We start from the raw sequence: 19,093 nt of genomic DNA on the forward strand, positions 1-19,093 counted from the left end.
AAAGCCTCAAAACTACTCTGCCTCAAGCAGAAAAGAGCAAGGAAACAGACTGTGGGGAGTTGACTTGAGATATTGCTATTGCTCTTGGTCTTTATATGAGAGAGCGCCCAGATCCTAATACAGAAGTCTAAAATAGATAAGGGTGAGATCTGTAGCAGCCAGCAACTACCACTTCCTTTGTGATCCAGTCTTGCAGGACCTTTTGCACACCATAGGCTACAGAATCTTGCCCTCCCACTCCTGTAATGGACCTAATATGTCTGGCTGAGTTACTGAAGTCCTCAAATCCTGGTTTAAAGACTTCAAATGACAGAGAATCCACCATTTACATTAGTTTAAACCCGCAAGTGACTCATGCCTCATACTGCAGTAGAACGCTCAAAACCACAAAGTCTGCTAATCTGACTTGGTGCGGGGGGATTCCTTCCTGATGCCAAATATGGCAATGGGTTGGATTCTTAGCATCCGAATTGTGGTGACAAATACAGGAACTTATTTTGGAAAACATTTGTGTTAGGATGAATGACATTATTCTGGGCAATTGGCGGGGTCAGTTTATGCTGAATCTAACTGGTGTATCTGTGTCTTGGTAGGAAAATCTGGCAGAAGGAAGGCCCTCTGGCCTTCCTGAAGGGGGCGTACTGCAGAGCTTTGGTCATCGCCCCTCTCTTCGGCATCGCTCAAGTCGTCTATTTCATAGGCATCGCAGAATTCCTCCTAGACATGCTTCCAAAGCGCCGGGATTAACCCTCGCGCACTCTCGCTGCTGGTCAGAATTCGTCCTAGCGTTCGTTCGTTGCATCCTTGATGGTGTCAGAGCAACAGCACAAATGGTTAAAGCAGCAACCTCGAGAGTGAAGTTTTGTCTCCAAACAAAAGCCCCTTCCGCCTCTCGATCTGTCCCCACCCCAACCGGCCCACTAGGATAATATTTAATTATGCATATCTATTATTTTTAATTGTCATTCGTAAGGACACTTGTTAGCACAGACTGGGCTCTCAGACTCTGGATCTTCTCCTAGCAAGGAAACCGCCCACACCCTTTGAATTACAAGGCAGTCAAGAAAGGAGCAAAAGAACCGGACTCTTTGTTCTCCCCGTCCCTTTTCTGGTGTTCCAGGCCTCTGGGAAAACAAGTCCCCAGCATTCCTTCTAAAGGGGAACCCACGTTATCACTAGAGGAGGCAAGTAGGTGCCAGAATCAAAAAGTTTCTGTGAAAGGGATGGTCCTGGACCGCCCCCCCTCCAGCCGCAAATGAAGCTGAACTTGGATGAACTTCTTGGCAATCAGAGGAAGTGAAGGGATTTTTTTTTTTCTAAATCAAAGGAACTTCCCTTTTAAATGGGGGCCATAGGGCCTGCATGGGGGGAAAACGTACACTGCACGTACTTGCAATGCGTCTGCTCTGTAAGAGTATGTCCTTGGGATCATGTGAATATCTTCAGATACCTCGGTGTTTAGCTATGAGCTACCGGTGGGAGCAGGGAGACTGAAAAGACATGGGATCAACTTTTTATCGATGCAAGAAAAACAATCCAATTACATTCCTTACGTCAGTCAAGGTCTGATGTGTCACGCAGTTGCTCGTCGGGAATACTGGTTGTCTGTGTCTTTTGGCCTGTCTCTGAGATGTGTCCCTCCCTGGGGTCCTAGCTAGTCTCAGATTCAGGTCTTTTGGTTAAAGATCTTGATAGGCCACATCCTTAGCTGGTGCAAATGGTCATTGATCCATTGAAATCCATGGGACAAGCCTAGTACACCTGTTGAGGATCTGGCTCGAAATACTTGGAGGCTGGTTTCCTTATCCAGACCAAAATTGGGATGTGGAAAGGAAATGAGGTCCAAGCATCTGTTTTATTTCCACAGGGACCTAATTCCATATGACTTTCCCCTCAAAGTCCCTATCTGGTTTTGCTGTGATGTTTCTGTGAGGTTAGGGAGGAACTGTATACGGAGAGGCAATAGGACAGCAGTTGGATCCATGCTGGCATGCATCCAGCTGTGGGACTGAGGGCAATAGCCAGACTTACTGCTTGCTTTGAGGAGCTGGTCATTGACTGGATGACAGGCTGCCAACACACACAAATTCTGTTTTAAAGGGACACTGTTAAGCTAAAACAATGTTTTTAAAAGCCCCAAACCTCTTATTTTCCTCTGTTACCAAATATCACTTTGGATTGTCACAAGGGTGAGAACTGAAAATCTGGCGTGCTTTATTATTGCACTTCACTCTGCTTCAGCATTTAAACTCATCTGGTCAGTTTCATTTTTTTGATGATAATCTGCTTCACTTTTTGCTTCCCCATCATTTGCATCCTGGTGATGTTAGTGTTTCAGACACAGGAGGCAAATATTTAATTTAAAAAACAGCTTCCACCTCACATCCTGTATATTTCAAAACCATTTTCTTTGTTAAACCTAAATTGCAGGTGAGTTGTCCTGATCCTGTACCTTTTAATATAAAGGAGCATATTACACAGCTAAATCACACAGCACACTTTTGCCTATGTGAAAGATAAAAAATAATTCTTAATCCTACATGGGGAATCTAGATAGATTATTTATCTCTTCATAACAACTTTTTGTGATCACTACTATGATGCCTATATCACTCTGGTTTTTTTCTGATCTGCATTTAAAGAAAAGTTTGGGGGTTTCTTTCATAGTGACTTTTTGTTTTTTCCCTACTTTATGATGTATAATGAAGGCCTGAAAGATGTAGAGGGATTTAAGGTTTTGTTTTGTTTTGTTTTTGTTTTTCTGGATGGCTTTTTATGCAAAGTTCAGATCCCCTTATAGGCTGGAGGAGCAATGGTAGGAAAGCGAGTGAAGTGGGTGATTCAAAAGAATGAAAGCCGAGCAGTTGATAGGGAAGGAATTTTTAGTCACACACATTTCCTCATGCATTAACTGCTATTTCATGTGAACGGCTAACTTATGTTTTGGAGAAAGGGATATTTTGTATGAGAGAGAGAGTTCAGAATAAACATCCCCCTAGATTCCTAGAGCTCATCCAGCAAGACCAGAGAAATCCAAGAGCTGAAATTTCTGATCTTTTAAAGTAAAGAGCAAGGGACCTCCCTTTTATAAACCAGCCATATCTATACACCACCAGGAATCAAAAAGGAACACCAGCCTAGTTTTTTAAACAATCCTTTGCAGCTTACTTGGATCTTTTTGCATTTCTCGGCAAAATGTTAATGCTCAAATGGTAGACCAAAAATAGGGGGTGGGAAGCCAACATATGGTGTGTAAGATTTATACAATTTGGGGTTAAAAATACATTGCCAGTAAATGTCAGAACAAAATGTAGAGCTCTGTGGCAAATACAAGCTTGAAGCAGCCTCTCCCCCTAAAATATTCCGCTTTTACCAGGCTATCTGTGCTCCCAGCTCTCTGCTTTGCTCCCGTTTGGTTTCAGTGATGTGGACCCGCAGTGTTGTTGACATGGTGAATGAGCATGGAAAAGGGCCCAGAAAATGCTGCTTTATGGCCACAGGCAAAGCTCCATGAAAAAATCCCTTTCTCTCCTGTCTCCCCCTCAATTTTTATTTTTAAATTTCATCTTCCTCACAGTAAACTCTGTGTGGAATGTCCGTGAGAAACCTTCATGAGCTGCGGTTGTGGCTGCTGTCTGCTCCAACCTAGCAGGGACGGGGGGGGGGAGGGGAGTCTTTTGCAATTACAGCTGCCTGAGATCTGGAATTTCAAAGGGCAACCCCTGATGTTGCTTCAGGAGCTGCCTCTAGCTGGTGACCCTGCAACTCTTCAAGTCGAAAACTCTTACATTAGTTTTAATGCCTCCCTCCCCAGCCCAGAGCTAAGCCTTGTACCTTCCTGGCAGGGCTGCCTGGTACTGCCCATGAATGCTGCAGGTGCCTCTGTTTGTTCTGATCATTCCAGCTGTGGAGGGGAGCATTCAGCATTGAAATTGGCAGCTGTAGCTCATTGATTTGAGTGGGATGGGCTGCATGGAGGGGGGGGGGGTTAGATCTGGTGTACACCTGCTGTTGGCACCAATGGCTAATATCCTTGTGTGGAAGTGTGGTTCCAAGCTGTAAAAGTTTCCACTCAGCAGAAGCTTAACTCTCTGTTAGTGCCGTACACCCTACCCCTCCTCCTATATGTTTAGCATTTTCCAAAAGGGTCAGGCCTTCCCTGCAGGTGGTAAGGCCATTGGGGAAGTGTGGTGCTCAGTGACTAGCTCAGACCTTCTGGTCAGCTTGCCAAGGCCAAGTGAAGAATCCACACCTGTTAGGAGCTGGGCCTGTATTAGGCAGGAATGTAGCTCACGTTCCTACAAAGCTTATCCTGAAGGAGGAGAGCCAGGATCGGGGTGCAGAGGATTTGAGGGGAGTATCATGTCTTGATTCCAGGGCAAGATTGAGGGCTACCCAATGACCTAGCAGCGGGGCATGGAGCTTGCAGGCCCATGTCTCACAGGGTTTTCAGAACATGCCCAAATCTGCTGAAAGTGGGGAATGTTGGGTTTGTACCCAAATCCCCTTCTTAGTGGCTTCACAAACCCAGCCAAGCATGTGCCCAGCTCCATCGTTGTACCTGTGCATGTGCTACAGCTCTCGGCTGTGTGTTCTGCTCACTGGGGAGTGAAAGGCCTGGGGCAGGGTCTGGGACTAGTGCAGGGGAGGGGAGACTCTTTTAAAATGCATTTAATGCTATATGTTAAAAGGACTTGCCTGTTTCCCTGGTGATCCTCTCCTGTCGCTCCAGCAGTAATGACCTGGAATGTAGAAATGTGGGAGTTTTACTGCTTGGGAAAGCAATCTCTATTTCCCATGATCCCTTGGCTTTATTTCCTGGTGATCCTGTTTGCTACCACTGTTCCCATTTGGAATTTAATTTAGAGTTGCACCACAGGCTGGCTCAGGGGCTCACCTGTGTGGTGAGGCTGGTTGCTCCTAAAGAGATTACAGGTTACTAGAGAAATAAGTGTCTGCAATAGACCTAAAAATGGACTCCCAGAACAAGCCCTTTTTCGATTCCAAGGGTGTTTTTAAGCCCCTGATAGTGGTGTGTTATACTGCATTGAGTCCAGCCTAATACTTTTGTACGAAGTACCTGGTATGATACGCACCTGGAGGATTTTTGAGAGCTGCACTCTGAGTTCTCTTTAGTTCAGTTTAATTCTTTCCATCTCAGAAACAGGAAGACTGAAATGTTGAGAAGTGGCCTCTGAGAATGGCTGTTCAGTCCTTGCATGCCCATGCTAAGGCACTTTGTGGCTTATTTTTTTTCTCCAGAAGAGCCGAGCACCCTGAATTCTGTTCAGTGCCTCTGGAAATTTGGCTTGGGATGTTTTAAGGTAGGCATAAAAAAATCAGGCTATTTTCAGAAACATTGGCCCTAAGTTTATAAATAATAATAAACATGGCTGGGATTGTAGTAGCCAAGGCTTTGGCTTGGGACCTTACCAATAAAAGCCAGTGTTTTCTGACCTGTGGCTTACCCCCAAAAAGTGGCCTGTCCTGGAGAAATTGTTTAACCAGTTCAGCTATACCAAACCTAGCTTGGATCCATTGCATAGCCCTGGCCTGAAGAGGTGAAGGTAGCCTGACGTAGTTACAAAGCCAAGTCGTCTAGGTTGCTACTCTGATCCTGTTTTAAAACTGATTTAGCTGAGCCACTTGAAGCCATTGACCTAATCTGCCCATGGTCAACTGTCCCTTAATCCCAGTCTGTGTAATAGTCTTACAATTCAGTGAATCATGAAGGCCAGAATCCCACCTCAAATGGGGGAAAACAAAGTGAAGGTTGCAGCATTACAGAGGCTGAAGGCTTCATTTTGCATAAAACGTGGCCACTAAAACAGTCACGGAAGCTTCCTTGCATACCATCCGTCTGCATGATGTTCCCTGAGCTCTGGCATATTGAAGTTAGATTGCAGTCTCCTCTGTCTCTAGACTTTTGAGATTAAATGATTGGTTCAGTTACAAACAACCTCCCCTGATTCTAAGGGAAGCGAGTGTTTTGTGGTGGGTAGATCATAGGAATGGGAGTTGGGAATTCTGGGATCCACCTGGCTCTGCTGCTAAAACTGTATCCCAGTGAGATGGGGAAAATCCTGCTTCCCTACCTCATCGTGGGTGAGGTTTAATCCATTTGCATTTGTCTCCAGGTGGAAGGTGCTACAGAATGCAGCTTATGGGCATTCTAATAAGAGTTGATAGTTCTTAAAATATGAACTGGACTGAGTATTCAGGCCCAATTAAATAACATGGATTACAGTGTCTTGGGGAAACCTGACGTGATGCAAGAATGATAATGTGATAGCTAGAATGGGGCCATACTAATTTCTCAACTGAGGATCTCGCCCTTACTTTGCAATTAATATGCAAAAGGTAGAAATAATACTTAAAAATCTGCTACCAGCAATATATAGTCAACTGGATATACTGATTTTTTTTCCCAAGAGGTTCTCATAAGTCACTGTAATGAGACTGAATGGGATATTCCACTCTAGCCTAAAGCTCACTTGTCTTTGGTCAGGAATAGAAAAGACTAATCGGAGGTACTATGTGTGAAATTTCTTGCATTCCTGCAAAGTTCATGGAGAACAGAGCAAACTGTTGATCAGCCTGCAAATAGTGCTGATGCTTTTGGGAACCTCAAAAGCTTTTGTAGGATGTGCCTGCTGATGTCCCTAATGGACTTTGTGAGGCATGTGACACGTTAAACTTGGGTTTTGTTGTTGTGCACTCACCAAAAAGGGAGCCATTGACTTGATTTATTTTTTTTAAAGCAGCCACATGAGTGCAGGTTATTAATAAACAGAGGCCATGGTACATGGCATGTGGCCAGGAATTGGAAGAGGCACAGAGAAAACTGCAAAAGGAAGCAGATATGGTGCTGGAGGCTGGTGGTGATAGAAAAGATTTTTTGGGGGGGAGTTTAGGGAGTGGGAAATGGCTAATGATGGAAACATGGAGTATCCAATACCTGCAATTCTCCTTAACTCTAGCTAAGGATGAAAACTAGGCACTCAAGCTGGTCAGAATGGGCTTTTCTTTCTCCCCATGCAATACTGTGACTTTTTGGTGGAAAAACCAAACTAATTCAACTTGAAAATGTAGCCATGGTGCCTCGTGGGATTCATTTGAGTGCCTTGTGCACCCATTATCCTGTGTAAATTGGGCTTTTTTGATCAGATCACATCTCCCATGATGTACGACAGTCTTTCCTCATAGCGAGGAGGGTTCCGTGCATCATAGGAGCCCTTGTCCATAGGATACCATGGGAGATGTAATATGACTGAAGAGCCTGGCTCACAGAGAACGGGGCATGACTCCTGAAGCACCATGACAGCACATCCTAACTGAAATGTTTTCTTTGAGGGAGGGGGGTGAATTAGCTAGGTTTGGGGGGCTTTTTATTTTGTTTTTACAAAACGATTACATTTTCCATGGACACTTAGTGAAAAACCGTTACTGTAAAAACCCATTTTTTATCAAATTTTTTTGTGGGGGAGCGGTTGACAGAACATTTTTTACCAGTCTTATTCAGCATGTCTGAAAGGGAGCTCCATAGAAGCTGAACAGGTCTGTGAAAGCTTCCTGAAAGAGGGGAGTAGTGAATACAAGGGCACGGAGCAAGACCTAACGTGGGAGGTTGTCTGGAAGGGAACTGATAAAGGGTTGATGGTGAGAATGTAGAGAGTTGGCACTGTTGAGCTGAAACGAGGGGATCTGCAGAAGAGACCTTGCACAGGAAGGAGGAGGTGACTGTTTATATAACAGGTACTGGACATGGGATGAGGTGCATAGAAGGAACTACAAAATCCAGACTGTAGCAGCCAAAGGTTTGAGGCTGCCCATGCTGGGGAATGGCAAAGCTAGTGTTGATGGGTCCAAGCTCAGGAGGCTTATGCCATGTGTTATGGGTTCTGTCCTATTCCTGGATGGTTTGCCTTCATGTGGCTGCAAGAGTAGGCCCTTTTATCTTCCATCAGTTACCTCACTGACAACAGCTCTGCAGGCAAATGGGAATGGAGGGGAGGCCCAATGCTGCTTATGCAAGCAGTTTCCACAAGAAGGCAACACCGTGGGGAAGTTCTATTTTGTTGCTGCTGATCCTGACAGGAAGCAGCAAGGGCAGTACAAATGCTTTCCCCAAATGGAGCCCTCCCAGCATAATTCGTCTTCCCCTTGTACATGTGTGGTAGGGAAGCAGGCTGACCGAAGAGAAGGGAATGTTTTGCAGGACATCTCTAGGATGGAGTGAGCTGGAATATCAACGTAGCTTTACGTGTAGGAAAAGACTTTCTTGGAGTTACTCGCATAATCTATTTCTGACTATTTCGGGGCCCAGCAGTAGATCTTTCCCAGGAGCGAGGAGGTCTGGATTTTTACTGTGTAGAGCTGTGTGTTCTGTGTGCCAGTTGACCGTTACCCATGCTCATCCCTGACTGAGCCTGGAGTGCACTGTTGGAACTGCCGCGCGGTGGGCAGGGTGGGAATTCACTTTTTTCTCTCCTACAGCTTGATTTCCCCCTACGCATGCTTTGAACTTGCCTTTCTCTCATGTCTATGACTTTTGAGGCCTATGTTGAGCCTCAGGAGAAACCAACCAGCGTGATACCTGGATTCACACATTGGGCTTTGAGAGCTTTCGGCCCTAGGGGCTTGCCTTTGCAGGAAAATGGGGCATGCCATTCTTCAGAGCAGCCAACCCAGCCCCTGACCCCAGAAGTGCTAAGGAAGCCAGACACAATGCTTTGTGGCTCGGAGTAGAACTGAGCTCTCAGGAACAGGAGCAGACTCCTGTTTCCATGGAAACAAGACTTGCTTCCCTTCTATCCTACTGTATGTGACATGCACTAAGCTCTTTGAGGCCAGCCCATTTATTTTCCTAAGAATGAGGGACCACAACAAAATGTCCTGTACTGTGTGTGGGCAGTTATATCTGAGGGACAGGAAGTGCTGCTGCCCTTGATATTTGCACAAATATTTTGAATGAGAGTATGTGGAGCAGGCTGGGATACTTGGAGTCCTCTTCCTCCAAACCCTTCATGCTAAATGTGCTCCATTCTCTCACTGGCTGCCCAAGAATCTGTGCTTTGGACCCTGCTCTTTCTGGACGGTTCAGTCTGTTTGGTGTCAGCCAGTGGCTGCTCTAGAGCTGCCATTCTGGAAGGGAAGCAGGGAACCTTGAGCCTATTGTTAAAGGTGCGGCTGCATTGCAGCATTTTTTTCTGGGAACTAAGATCCGTTGGCCTTTAATTTCTTCAGAGGAAAAAAAATCATTCCCACACCATTCTGGCCCTGTCACACTCTTCTTTCCTGGATCCTACAAATGCTGGAAAATGCCCATTGATGAAGGTACAAGAGAGAACCACTGCCATGCAACGTCAGTGGTTTTGTGTGTCCATTTGTATGTGGCCACCTTCCCTGAAAAGTGTTCCACCTTGCACCCGTACTTCTGGCAGTTTGGGAAGCAAGGGTAATCTGAGCATTGGTCCAAGAGTCAGGAACTTGTGAGCTGTGATCTCCACTCTGATACTTCCCTCCCTCTGTGACCTTAATCAGGTCACGTCAACATGCTACCTCCCATTTCTTCTTAGGAGAAATGATCTGTTTTTACCAGTCTCCGAGCGTATTGAGAGTGAATTAGCATCTTTGTGGAAAGGGCTGCCTACAAGCACTAAGTGTTGCAAGTCCTAGACTGGAAAGAGGCAGGCTTGTGATTTACTATAGTGGAACGATCCATAGAAAGCTGGGAACAAATGACCATTCTTGATTTAAAAACTAGACACGTAGCCAATCAGGAATAGGCCAGGCAATGACTTTGGGGCAAGGCGCAAAGTGGGATGACCCAGCCAAAGCCTGCTGAAGTCCCTGGAAAGACTCCCACTGCTTACAATGGGCTTTGGATCAGAAATTGTGTGGGAGAAGGAAGGGATAGTTCCTCGGCTGAAATGAAAGAATGACATGAGCAAACCTGAGGAGAGGATGTGGGAGATGAGTGTGCCTTTTTGGTTAGATATTTTTCCCTTAGCCCTGGCTTGTGTCTGGGAGGCTTTCCTAGCCCAAGCGATTCCCTTGCAGTGGTCCAAACACTTGGCACACATCTGCCATCCTAAGCAGCAGATGCAGCCAATGAATGGAAGGTGTGTGTATGTATGTATATGCAGGGCAGAACTGGCTGATTTGTGTGTGGGTACCTCTGCATGCAGGCTTTGTGTGTCTGTCTGGGTTTGCACAGCTCTGCACTGTAGAGTGTGTGTGTGGGGGGGGGGGGGGGGGGGGGAGAGGTCTTTTCTTTTTGTTCTAAGATATTCTCCACCCTCCTAGGAAGGGAAAGCTAAACACATGATCCTTCCCAAGCCCACTGGAATCAATGGGAGTCCTTCCATTGTGGTGACTGGCTATTGAACCATGCCGAGGAGACCAGCAGCATAAAATCCCCCTCTGTTTGCATCACCTGTCTTCCCTCCCCAAATGTGGTCCTCTTTGTGGCATCCCCAGTGACAGTGATGAAGTGAATGCTCCCTGCTATAGAGTGCGTTGGTGTCTGTGGTTTGGTGTCTGAGGTATTATCTGTTTGCTCCTGAGGCATTAAGGGAGTCGAGCTACGATATTGGGCTTTGTTATTACCGTATTTGCTAATATTTGCTGTTATATGCTAGGTACTTGTCAAGTTTGCTGTTCCCAATGCTGGCATGAGTCCGTGCTGTTCTGAAAGTGCACTGGGCCCTTCTACTAATGAAGAACTCATCTTTTCATTTCTCTTGGTGTAGTTGTTAAACTGTAGCTAATCAGGAACATGGAAAAGACCAAATAGATCCCCATGTCACCTATCCCTTTCAGCAACACTAATTTCAGTTAACAGTGTTTTGACTGACTGGACTATTTTCTGTGTAGATTTTATTATTTATTTCTTGGTATTAAGAGGGAGACTCACATTCCATCCATTAAAACCCAGCTTGTTCAGTTCCATGTTCCTGGCAGTAATGTTGGCCCATTATATGTGTGTGTTAAACTTTTGCTGTGCTCTTCAAAGCGTACAGTCATTGACTGTTAGCGTTTTTTCAATAACCTCGTATAACATTGTACCCTGTTGCTGTATGATCCTGGACAATACCTGTACTATTTAAAAACTGCTGCTTTAAGGGGGAGAAATGATTTTTTTTCCTATTTGAAGAGTTTTTAAAAAATTGTCATTTTTTGTGTATTGTCTTGTAAAATAAATATTCTAAACAGAAGTGGATTTCCTCTGTTGTATGGGGGAGGTGTGATCTGTCTGCTTATCTGGTCCCATTGCCATAGCATCTGAATGCTCCCGGTCAACAACTGGCTTTGGCACCTATATCTGTGAAGTATTCTCATGTATTAGATGGGGAAGTGAGGCAAAGGGGGTGACTGCAGGAGAACTAGGAGCTGAGCCCAAATCTCTTCCTGAGTCCCAGCTCAGTGCCCTATTTGTTTCCATACCTTTTCTACCCCTAGGTATGAATCCCTGCTGCTGACCTGTGATTACATGTTTGCGTTACACTCACCCACACCCACCTAGTATAAAAAGTGTGTGTGTGTGTGTGTGTGTGTGTGTGTGTTTTTGCAATGTGCAGTTGTCGAGTACCCAGGAAGGCTAACAGAAGGATATGGAATTAGGGATTTACAAAACAGTACTAGGAGAAATAGTAGGGACATGCCTTCTCTGCTGTGAATGTGATGTGTCTGTGTAGCTCAGTGGTTCCCAAACTTTTTGGCATCATGCCCCCTTTTTGACTTTTGAGAAACCCTCCCCCAAAAAATAGCAGCAAAACTTAAGCCCAAAAAAAAAAAAAACCTGACTGAACCGGAAAAACAGTTGTGGGCCCTTTAATTCCTGAAACCAGTGTGTTTAAAAGAAAAAAGTGCTGGTACTCTAGGGGAAAAGTTGTTTGGGGTGGGCGGGAGGAAGTTGCCCGAGCCAGGAAAAACAGAAAATACCGAACATTTCACATGGTATTTTCTTTTTTATATAAACTGGAGGGACTGGGCTCGCTCTTGGGGGTGGGAAGCAGGGGTTGACTGGGAGGAGAGGGGGGGCTGGAATGCTTCATGTCCCCCGCTGGAATTTCTTCATGGACCCCCCCCCCCCAGTTTGGGAACCTATGGTCTAGCTCATTGTAGAGGTTTGGCCATATCACAATCACTACATTAGTAGGGATGATCTACTTAGTTGACATTAAGGAGGAAACCTGGTGGAGACACAGTATTGCTGAGTGGATGGGACACAGTACTGGGAATTCAGAATCACACCCTTCTTTCTTCCCTCTATCACTGACCCTAAGCAAAGCATGCCTGTGCCTCTGTTTTCCCTCAGACCTCTTGCCTGTTTGGTTTACATGGATTATAAATGCATCAGGGCCGAGGCCATCTCTCACTGTGCACAGTGCCTTGCACAATGGGGCTCTGACCTCAGCTGGGGCCAGTCCATGGAAGTTGATCATGAGCCAAAGTCTGGTCTCTGTTATACTGGTGTAAATTGAGAATAGCTTCATTGGGGAGGAAAGTGGAACTGTGACTTGGATCAGAAGCTGAACCCATGAATGAGGTGCCTAAGACTTGTTTGTGAGGGCCAGCACTGTGGGCTGCTTCATGGGGGTGGGGAATAATCAGGTTAAAGGAGAGAAAAGACAGGATGAGGAAAGCAGAGTTTTTGCAGACCCCCCCATTTGAAAAGGATTAGCTAAGTAGCCTAGAGATGATGCACTAGTGGTAAAAGTAATAATTCCACCACACTAAAAAAGCAGGAGATGCTGCAATTTGTCACACATGCATTTCCAAACACCTATGCAGGGTTATTAACATAGCGCCTGCCTATAGCTGGTACAATAGTCCCTCACCTGCAAGAGAACAAAAAATACTCCAGAAAGTGACATACTCCCTTTACACCCTGGCCATGTAGTTACTCTACTCAAATGTATTGTGTGTCGCAGGGCAGGCCACGAACATGTGTGAAGTGTTGCCTTAGGAAATGAGATGTGTTCCGCTTCTATGGAAATGTGATTGTAAGAGAGATCAAACCACCAGCTGGGACATGGCCACTGTTAGCTGGAGCTCTGCCTTTACCTGCTCCCGCCAGCTTCTGTGCTGCACCTGCCTTGGCTCTGGGATGAAGAGAGACTCCCTAGCCATCCCCTTGCCCTTCCTCCTGAGAGGGGGACTTAGTGTGATTGTGACAACGAAGCCAAATAAAGTCTTAGTTCGAAAGCCCTGAGCTGTCTCATATTTACTGTTGTGGGACTCGGAAGTAGCTCATAGAAACCTGAGGGGTTACAGCAGGAGGAGACTAGAGTCAGATTTCCCTCCCTTTCTCTGTGTGACCTCTGATGCTCTCTGCCGAAGCAGCAAAGCCACCTTGTACCTTCTCTGTCAAAATTTCCCAGCTTCTGTCCATTTGTTTCCTCAGGATGTGTGACTGCCATCTTCTGACCAATAGCAGGTTTACAGTCCTAGCCTCTTCCAGACAAGGGATACATGCCCCAAACTGAACTAGTTGGGATTTCGGTCTTCTCTAGCTGGGGAAGTGGCATAACTCTACCAGTCTAATTAGAGGTATACTGGTATAACTCCTCATGTGCTCACTTAATCAGCAATTACATTGATACAACTGTCCCTGTTAAAGTAGACCACAATGATAAATAGCTAAATTCCCCCATCCAGGCAAGCCTTTCTAGTCAGTCTGTGTGACAGCTGGGCACACATTACACACATGTGAAATACTGCTTTCATTTGGTGGGAGTCGCTCATCCCAATGACTGAGCCTTACAAAACCATTAGTATTAAGAAAAAGCTATAGGGAGCCAAGGATGTCAATGGCCAAATTCTCACTATATTAACTGGGGGGAGGATTAAGCTCTACCCAGCTCTATGTAGTTCATTGCATTTTTCCAAGGTGCTGAAGGGCTTAAAAATAACCTTGCGCTGCTTGAATTTGCCTGGAAAATGAGCACCACACAGGCCACTGTGGGAATGCTTTTTTTTTTCTTTCCTTTCAAAGCACACTGCATTTGGGCTGCAAGATGCAGCCCTGTAGTTGTTGGCTCTTCTACTGTGGTCAAGGCAGGACTGTTCCCCTCACCCAGGTCCATATAAAAATGGGGTTTCCCTGTTAGTGGCAGCAGGAGCTCTATGCAGTCAGGAGGCAGGCACTTTAACAGGCTTGATCAGCAATAGCGTGTGTGTGTTGGGGGGGGGGAGAGGTGTCACCGTTCTACAGCCTCCCCTGGCTTCTTAGTCCCCCATTCATCTTACTTCTGACCAATCCTCTTTCCTGAGCTCTTGTGCCTCATTCTGCTGTGAAGGTAGAATCCATAAACAAGAACTGAGATACATTTTAAGCTCATGGGATTTTCTTCTCTGTGCACCTTGAGGGGCACACTGGTTTCCCCTTGCCCCTGCATGAGCTGAATCCAAACTCCAGAGCCCTAACCTGCTCTGCTACTTTCTAACACTTACTCTTCATGTGCACTGCATTAGCAAGGCATGACCACTTACAGCTTGTCTCAGAAATGCAGGAAGTGGATCCAAGTTCTAGAAATTCTTCCATACTTCATGGTATAATGAGGGGTTTTCTAAATGCTAATGAGGCAAATGCCATTGAAACGACTCTCCCTCTGGTGTCCAGCACTTGATCTTCCTCTTAGATTTTTTTCAGTAACAAGCTTTATAATAAACTTCAAAAGAGAGCAAGAAAAGGGCAAGCCGTCAGGCTTCTATGAAAAGCTAAAGAAAAGAAGGGATCCTGGCCACTAAACTGCAAGGAGCCATGAATATGCAGGCCAACAAGGGGCTAAGCAGGGATTTGACTGAATGTCAGACATGCTAGTTAGGCAGCAAAGGAGCCTAGAAGAGGACAGACACGTGTGTCGTTGCCCTCCCTTCCGCATACTCCCAGATGAGGATGTAGAGCTGGTATAGAGGCCTGCTAGCAGAACTGGTGAAGAGTCCTGGACAGTGTCCCTTTGCATTACAGCTAATCTCTACTTCCTACGGGCCAGAGCCGGGGCTGCCCTAACTTACCCTGGGAGCCAAGCATCCCCAGCATATAGGGGACAATAAGATGGCTTAAAGGTACCTTCATTCACCTCTCCACCCCTGTACCTGGCCTGAGTGTATAGCACGATACAGTGTCCATTCAGCAATCACATTCTCTTCATTGATGGTGGGTGTTTCACTTTCAAGCCGCTGATGTTTGAGAGGGTTTATTTATGTGATGAGTGTGCACACTCAGTAAAACATACGGCAGGAGTTGATGCACGAGGCCAGATCTTCCGTGCATGTCATTCAGTGTAGCACTAGTCAGGTCAAGGGAGCAATGCTGCTGCTTTACACCAATTGAGGATCCGGTCCACCTCGTTCACTCTTGCTCACAAGATGGTGCGCACTGTTCCTCGCTATTGTGCTACTCAGCTACCCCATTCAAGAAGAGAAAACCATTTGAACTTGAAAGTAACGTTTTAAATGATCCCGGTAGCCCCCGGAGCTGCCTGACACCATTCAGATATTTTAAAGTGATAGGTTTGATTTCGTGACTCTTGATTTCCATGGTGTTTAAGCCTGTTCCACGTTTTGTCTGTTTTGAGTGTGAGCACCATGGAAAGAGAAGGAAATGTTCCCTTCTGTGTGACAGATGATAGGCACTGTTCCTGCTGGAGCTCCCCTATTGGCTGAGAGAGGGTGACATCACTGAACAAGGAAGCCAAGTCGAGCGAGCAAGCGGCAGAGTTTCCATCTGCTGGGAGGGACCAGTTCTGTGCATCATTCAGCCACAAAACACCCCGGCCCACATTTTCCACTTGGGCTGCCTGTGGCTAATTGCTTAAATCCTTCTCTGTGTGTCTCGCCACAGGGAGCCGACAGTTCAGGATGCTGAGTTCTTGTGGTTCCCGTTGAAATGCTGGCCCAATGTGTTATGAATCCCTCTGTGCTCCATGCCATCACATCATAGCAGAAATCCCCAGTGCACTGTTTCATGCTTATTAAAGCAAAACACCACAGTGCCCCCACACAATGCGCTGTGTGCCAGGGCCCTGGGAGCTTTCAAAGTTAACACACTGAGAACTAATTATCAGGGTAAAAATAGGAATTAGCAGCCTTACTGCATCCAGCCAGAAGGTCTAGGAAAGGCCTGACAAAATGCTCATTAGAGCATCTTGGGGAAAACCCAGAACTGATTTGTTCAAGGGGCTGTTTCTTCTTTTGCCAGGAAGGAGGGAACAGGCAACACCTCCAAAACTTGTATTACTGGAAGTGGGTCAGGCTCAGGCCGCTTGGATGAAGGGTGTGAGTGTGACTTGAGGGTGGATAAGGGACCTTGGATTATACAATAACCCCACCTTCGCCTTTCTTGCCTCCATAAGGGAAACAAAAACACATGCACCTACACAGACTGCAACAGGGAGTTACTTGCACACACAGTTGGTGAGCTTTATCCATCCATCCATCCTTAATAAATCAGATTGCTACTCTCACAACCGCCCTGTGACAGGGCACCTGCCCTGCACTGACCCTTTAAGGCCAAGACTCAGGCTCTGAGCTGGGGCTGAGAACAGAGAGGGCAGCTGAGGCTGTTAGGGCTAGTGAGAGTCCAGCTGGCAGCTATCTAGTGAAGCACAGTTTGCTTAGAGGGGGGAGAACCAGTAAAGGGCTGACTACAGAGGAAGCAGGGGCTCCGAGGAGGGAGAACAGCTGGGGATAGCAAGCTAAGGCTGGGAGAGGGACTCTCCCTGGCTAGGGGCCGGAGGCAAGGCCCAGGGTTTGGAGGCAGATTACAAGGCAGCCTAGGTAAGCGGGGCAGTAGGGATAACCCTAATGCTAATGATGAGCAACCTATACAGGCTGTAACTTGCCCTGAGAGGGGCTAGATGAGGACAGTCAGGGGGCACAGAGGCACGGTGGGGAGTGTGCACCCTGACATGCTCTCTTGGGAATCTTTCTTCCCATGATAATCCAGATCTCCCTCCCCCCCCAGATGCACTCTATCCCTTAGAAGACCAGTTTTATGTGACAATCCATATTGCAATGCATCCCTGCCCCCAGTGTGCATACATGTTTGGAAATCTAATATGTCAAAACTGGATCCCTCCTTAAAAATCTGAATTAACTCCCCCTTCCTTTTCTCTCTCACACACATTCACCTTGTGAGATCCTGTTTTATTGAACAATCCAGTATGACGCTCCCTATGTGCCCTTTACCACCCCCACCCCTGTGTTCTTCAGCAAGAGGAATCCAGTTTTTTGCAAGCACACCCGGGATTCCCAGCAGAGAGAAACAATGCAACAGCTGCTGCTCCTTATGGCAGGCAGCAGCAGCTCAGTGCTGTGATGTGAGGAGAGCCCCTAGCTGCAGAGTTAGTCCCAGTTGCAAGTGATCAGTTGATCTGGGAGAGAAAAGGATTCCTGGGGAACTGACCTGGGGCACTAATGAGGATCCAGAAGAGTGAGAGGATCCAAAAGATTTTTAATCCCCCATCCCCTCCCCCTTTGCCAGTCTTCAACATCTCTCTTCCTCCAGCATCCTGGCCCCTCTCTCCTGATTGGACCACCTACTCTCCCTCCCATCAGTTTCATGCGGTCTACAGCAATGCATTGTGGGAAATTCCCAAGGGTTTTTTTTCCTCTCTTCCTTCCTCCCTCCTCTCTGCGGAACAGCCAGCTTTCAAGGTGTGACTTGTGCGAACCACAGTCTGGGGAGAAAAGGTAGGAGCTGCTGCTTTTTATAACTATTCTTCCATACATGTCAAAGTCACAGAGGGAGAGGAACACACCAGCTTGAGCCTGTGGAAAGGGGTGTGTGTATGGGGGAGGGGATGTTAGTGCTTGTATGCAGGTGGAGAGAGAGTGATCTGGATTTGCCTGTTGAAGGTGAGTATGCTCTCATTGCTGCAGCGGTGTGGGGGAGGTCATAGGATTGTCAAGCCAAATGCATTTGAACTGCTAGCAATTGCCTCTATTGATGCATTTGTCTCTATCCACCCAGGCAGTGCAGTCTGGCCAAAACAACAGTGAATGCAGAGGAGGGCTCACTTTGAATGCCTTCCGTTCCAAACCCAGCTCTCCTATGTTATGCCTTGCTCCATGAAGGTCAGAGAGTTAGGGGAGACATTCACACAAGTGTGACTGCTGCATGTTCCTAAAAGTGAGCTGGACAACCTGCATGGCTCTGGGTCACTTACTTATGGTTTTCAGGAGGTACCACTATTGCATAATTATTGCTGTGGATGCTGCTGAGAATTTCTACTGATTTCTGGGGGAATGTTTAGCATTTGTTCTAAAACAGATTAGAAATGGAGCATGGCAACTGCATGCTGGAAATTCATGTATTTAACTAAATAAAACAACAGATGAGTTGATTAGGAAATCCATTTCTTTTTTAAACTGTGTCATCAGCTAAAATATCTCCAATAGGAAAAAAGGCCTTTAAAAAACAAATCACCAGCCTCTGTACATTTTTTTTTTCAATCTTGAATGGATTATTTTGTTCAGTCTCATTTGCATTCTGTATTGACTGTTTCATTTCTCTGTTTAATTAGTCATTAATCCTGCAAGCAGGATGTTACATAAAAAAATGCACTTTGAAATTCCCATCAACCCAATTAGTAATTGACATTTTCCTGCTCCAAGGATTAGTCTTTTTTTGGGGGGGAAAAAAAATCCTTAGGATTTTTTCTGTATGGTGCTAGAAAGAGGTATGTGTTAGATTCTGCCAAAGGAGGGGACCTAAAGATGCTAGCTACAATATCATTTCCCTTAAGCTGTCAAAGCAGGCTGTAACAAATGAGTGGGACACAGCAAGGACACAGACAAAGCTAGAATCCCTTAACCTTCTGGCTGCAAAGAGGCACGGATGTTTAGATCATTACGGGGGAACCTCACTCAATGTAAATACATATTATCTCTAATTCCTACCCTCTGGTTTCTAATGTGTAGTTTCTGGAGTGTTTTAGGAGAGATGTTTATATCTAGTCAGATGTTTTTACTTCCTCTTTGTCTCTGTGTCTTCACGATGTAAAAGTGAAAATACCTGTTGATTTGGTCTCGGAGCTTCTAATTAAGTGGTGTGTGCATACCGTGTGATCCTGGTTCTGAT

General features: G+C 46.0%; 2 protein-coding genes across 8 annotated transcripts in view; both read left to right on the top strand.

The window, feature by feature from the left end:
* The window catches only part of SLC25A22 (solute carrier family 25 member 22), a 93,739-nt gene extending 82,520 nt beyond the window's left edge, over positions 1 to 11,219 (top strand). For 6 of the 7 annotated variants that reach the window (XM_006114865.4, XM_075928251.1, XM_075928250.1 and 3 more), the window contains exon 10: positions 594 to 11,219. In XM_006114865.4, coding sequence (XP_006114927.1) covers positions 594 to 747 — 154 coding nt within the window. In that variant the 3' untranslated portion in view covers positions 748 to 11,219. The remainder of the gene's footprint in view (positions 1 to 593) is intronic. The other variant, XR_012903685.1, reaches the window with a different exon arrangement.
* Positions 11,220 to 16,970: 5,751 nt separating this feature from the next.
* CEND1 (cell cycle exit and neuronal differentiation 1) overlaps positions 16,971 to 19,093 on the top strand; it is a 38,277-nt gene continuing 36,154 nt past the window's right edge. Inside the window, exon 1 of the mRNA XM_006114861.4 lies at positions 16,971 to 17,703. The gene's annotated coding sequence lies outside the window, so the exon portion shown is untranslated. The remainder of the gene's footprint in view (positions 17,704 to 19,093) is intronic.

This window comes from Pelodiscus sinensis, chromosome 4 (assembly GCF_049634645.1).
Source record: "Pelodiscus sinensis isolate JC-2024 chromosome 4, ASM4963464v1, whole genome shotgun sequence".
Classification (NCBI taxonomy): Eukaryota; Metazoa; Chordata; order Testudines; family Trionychidae; genus Pelodiscus; species Pelodiscus sinensis.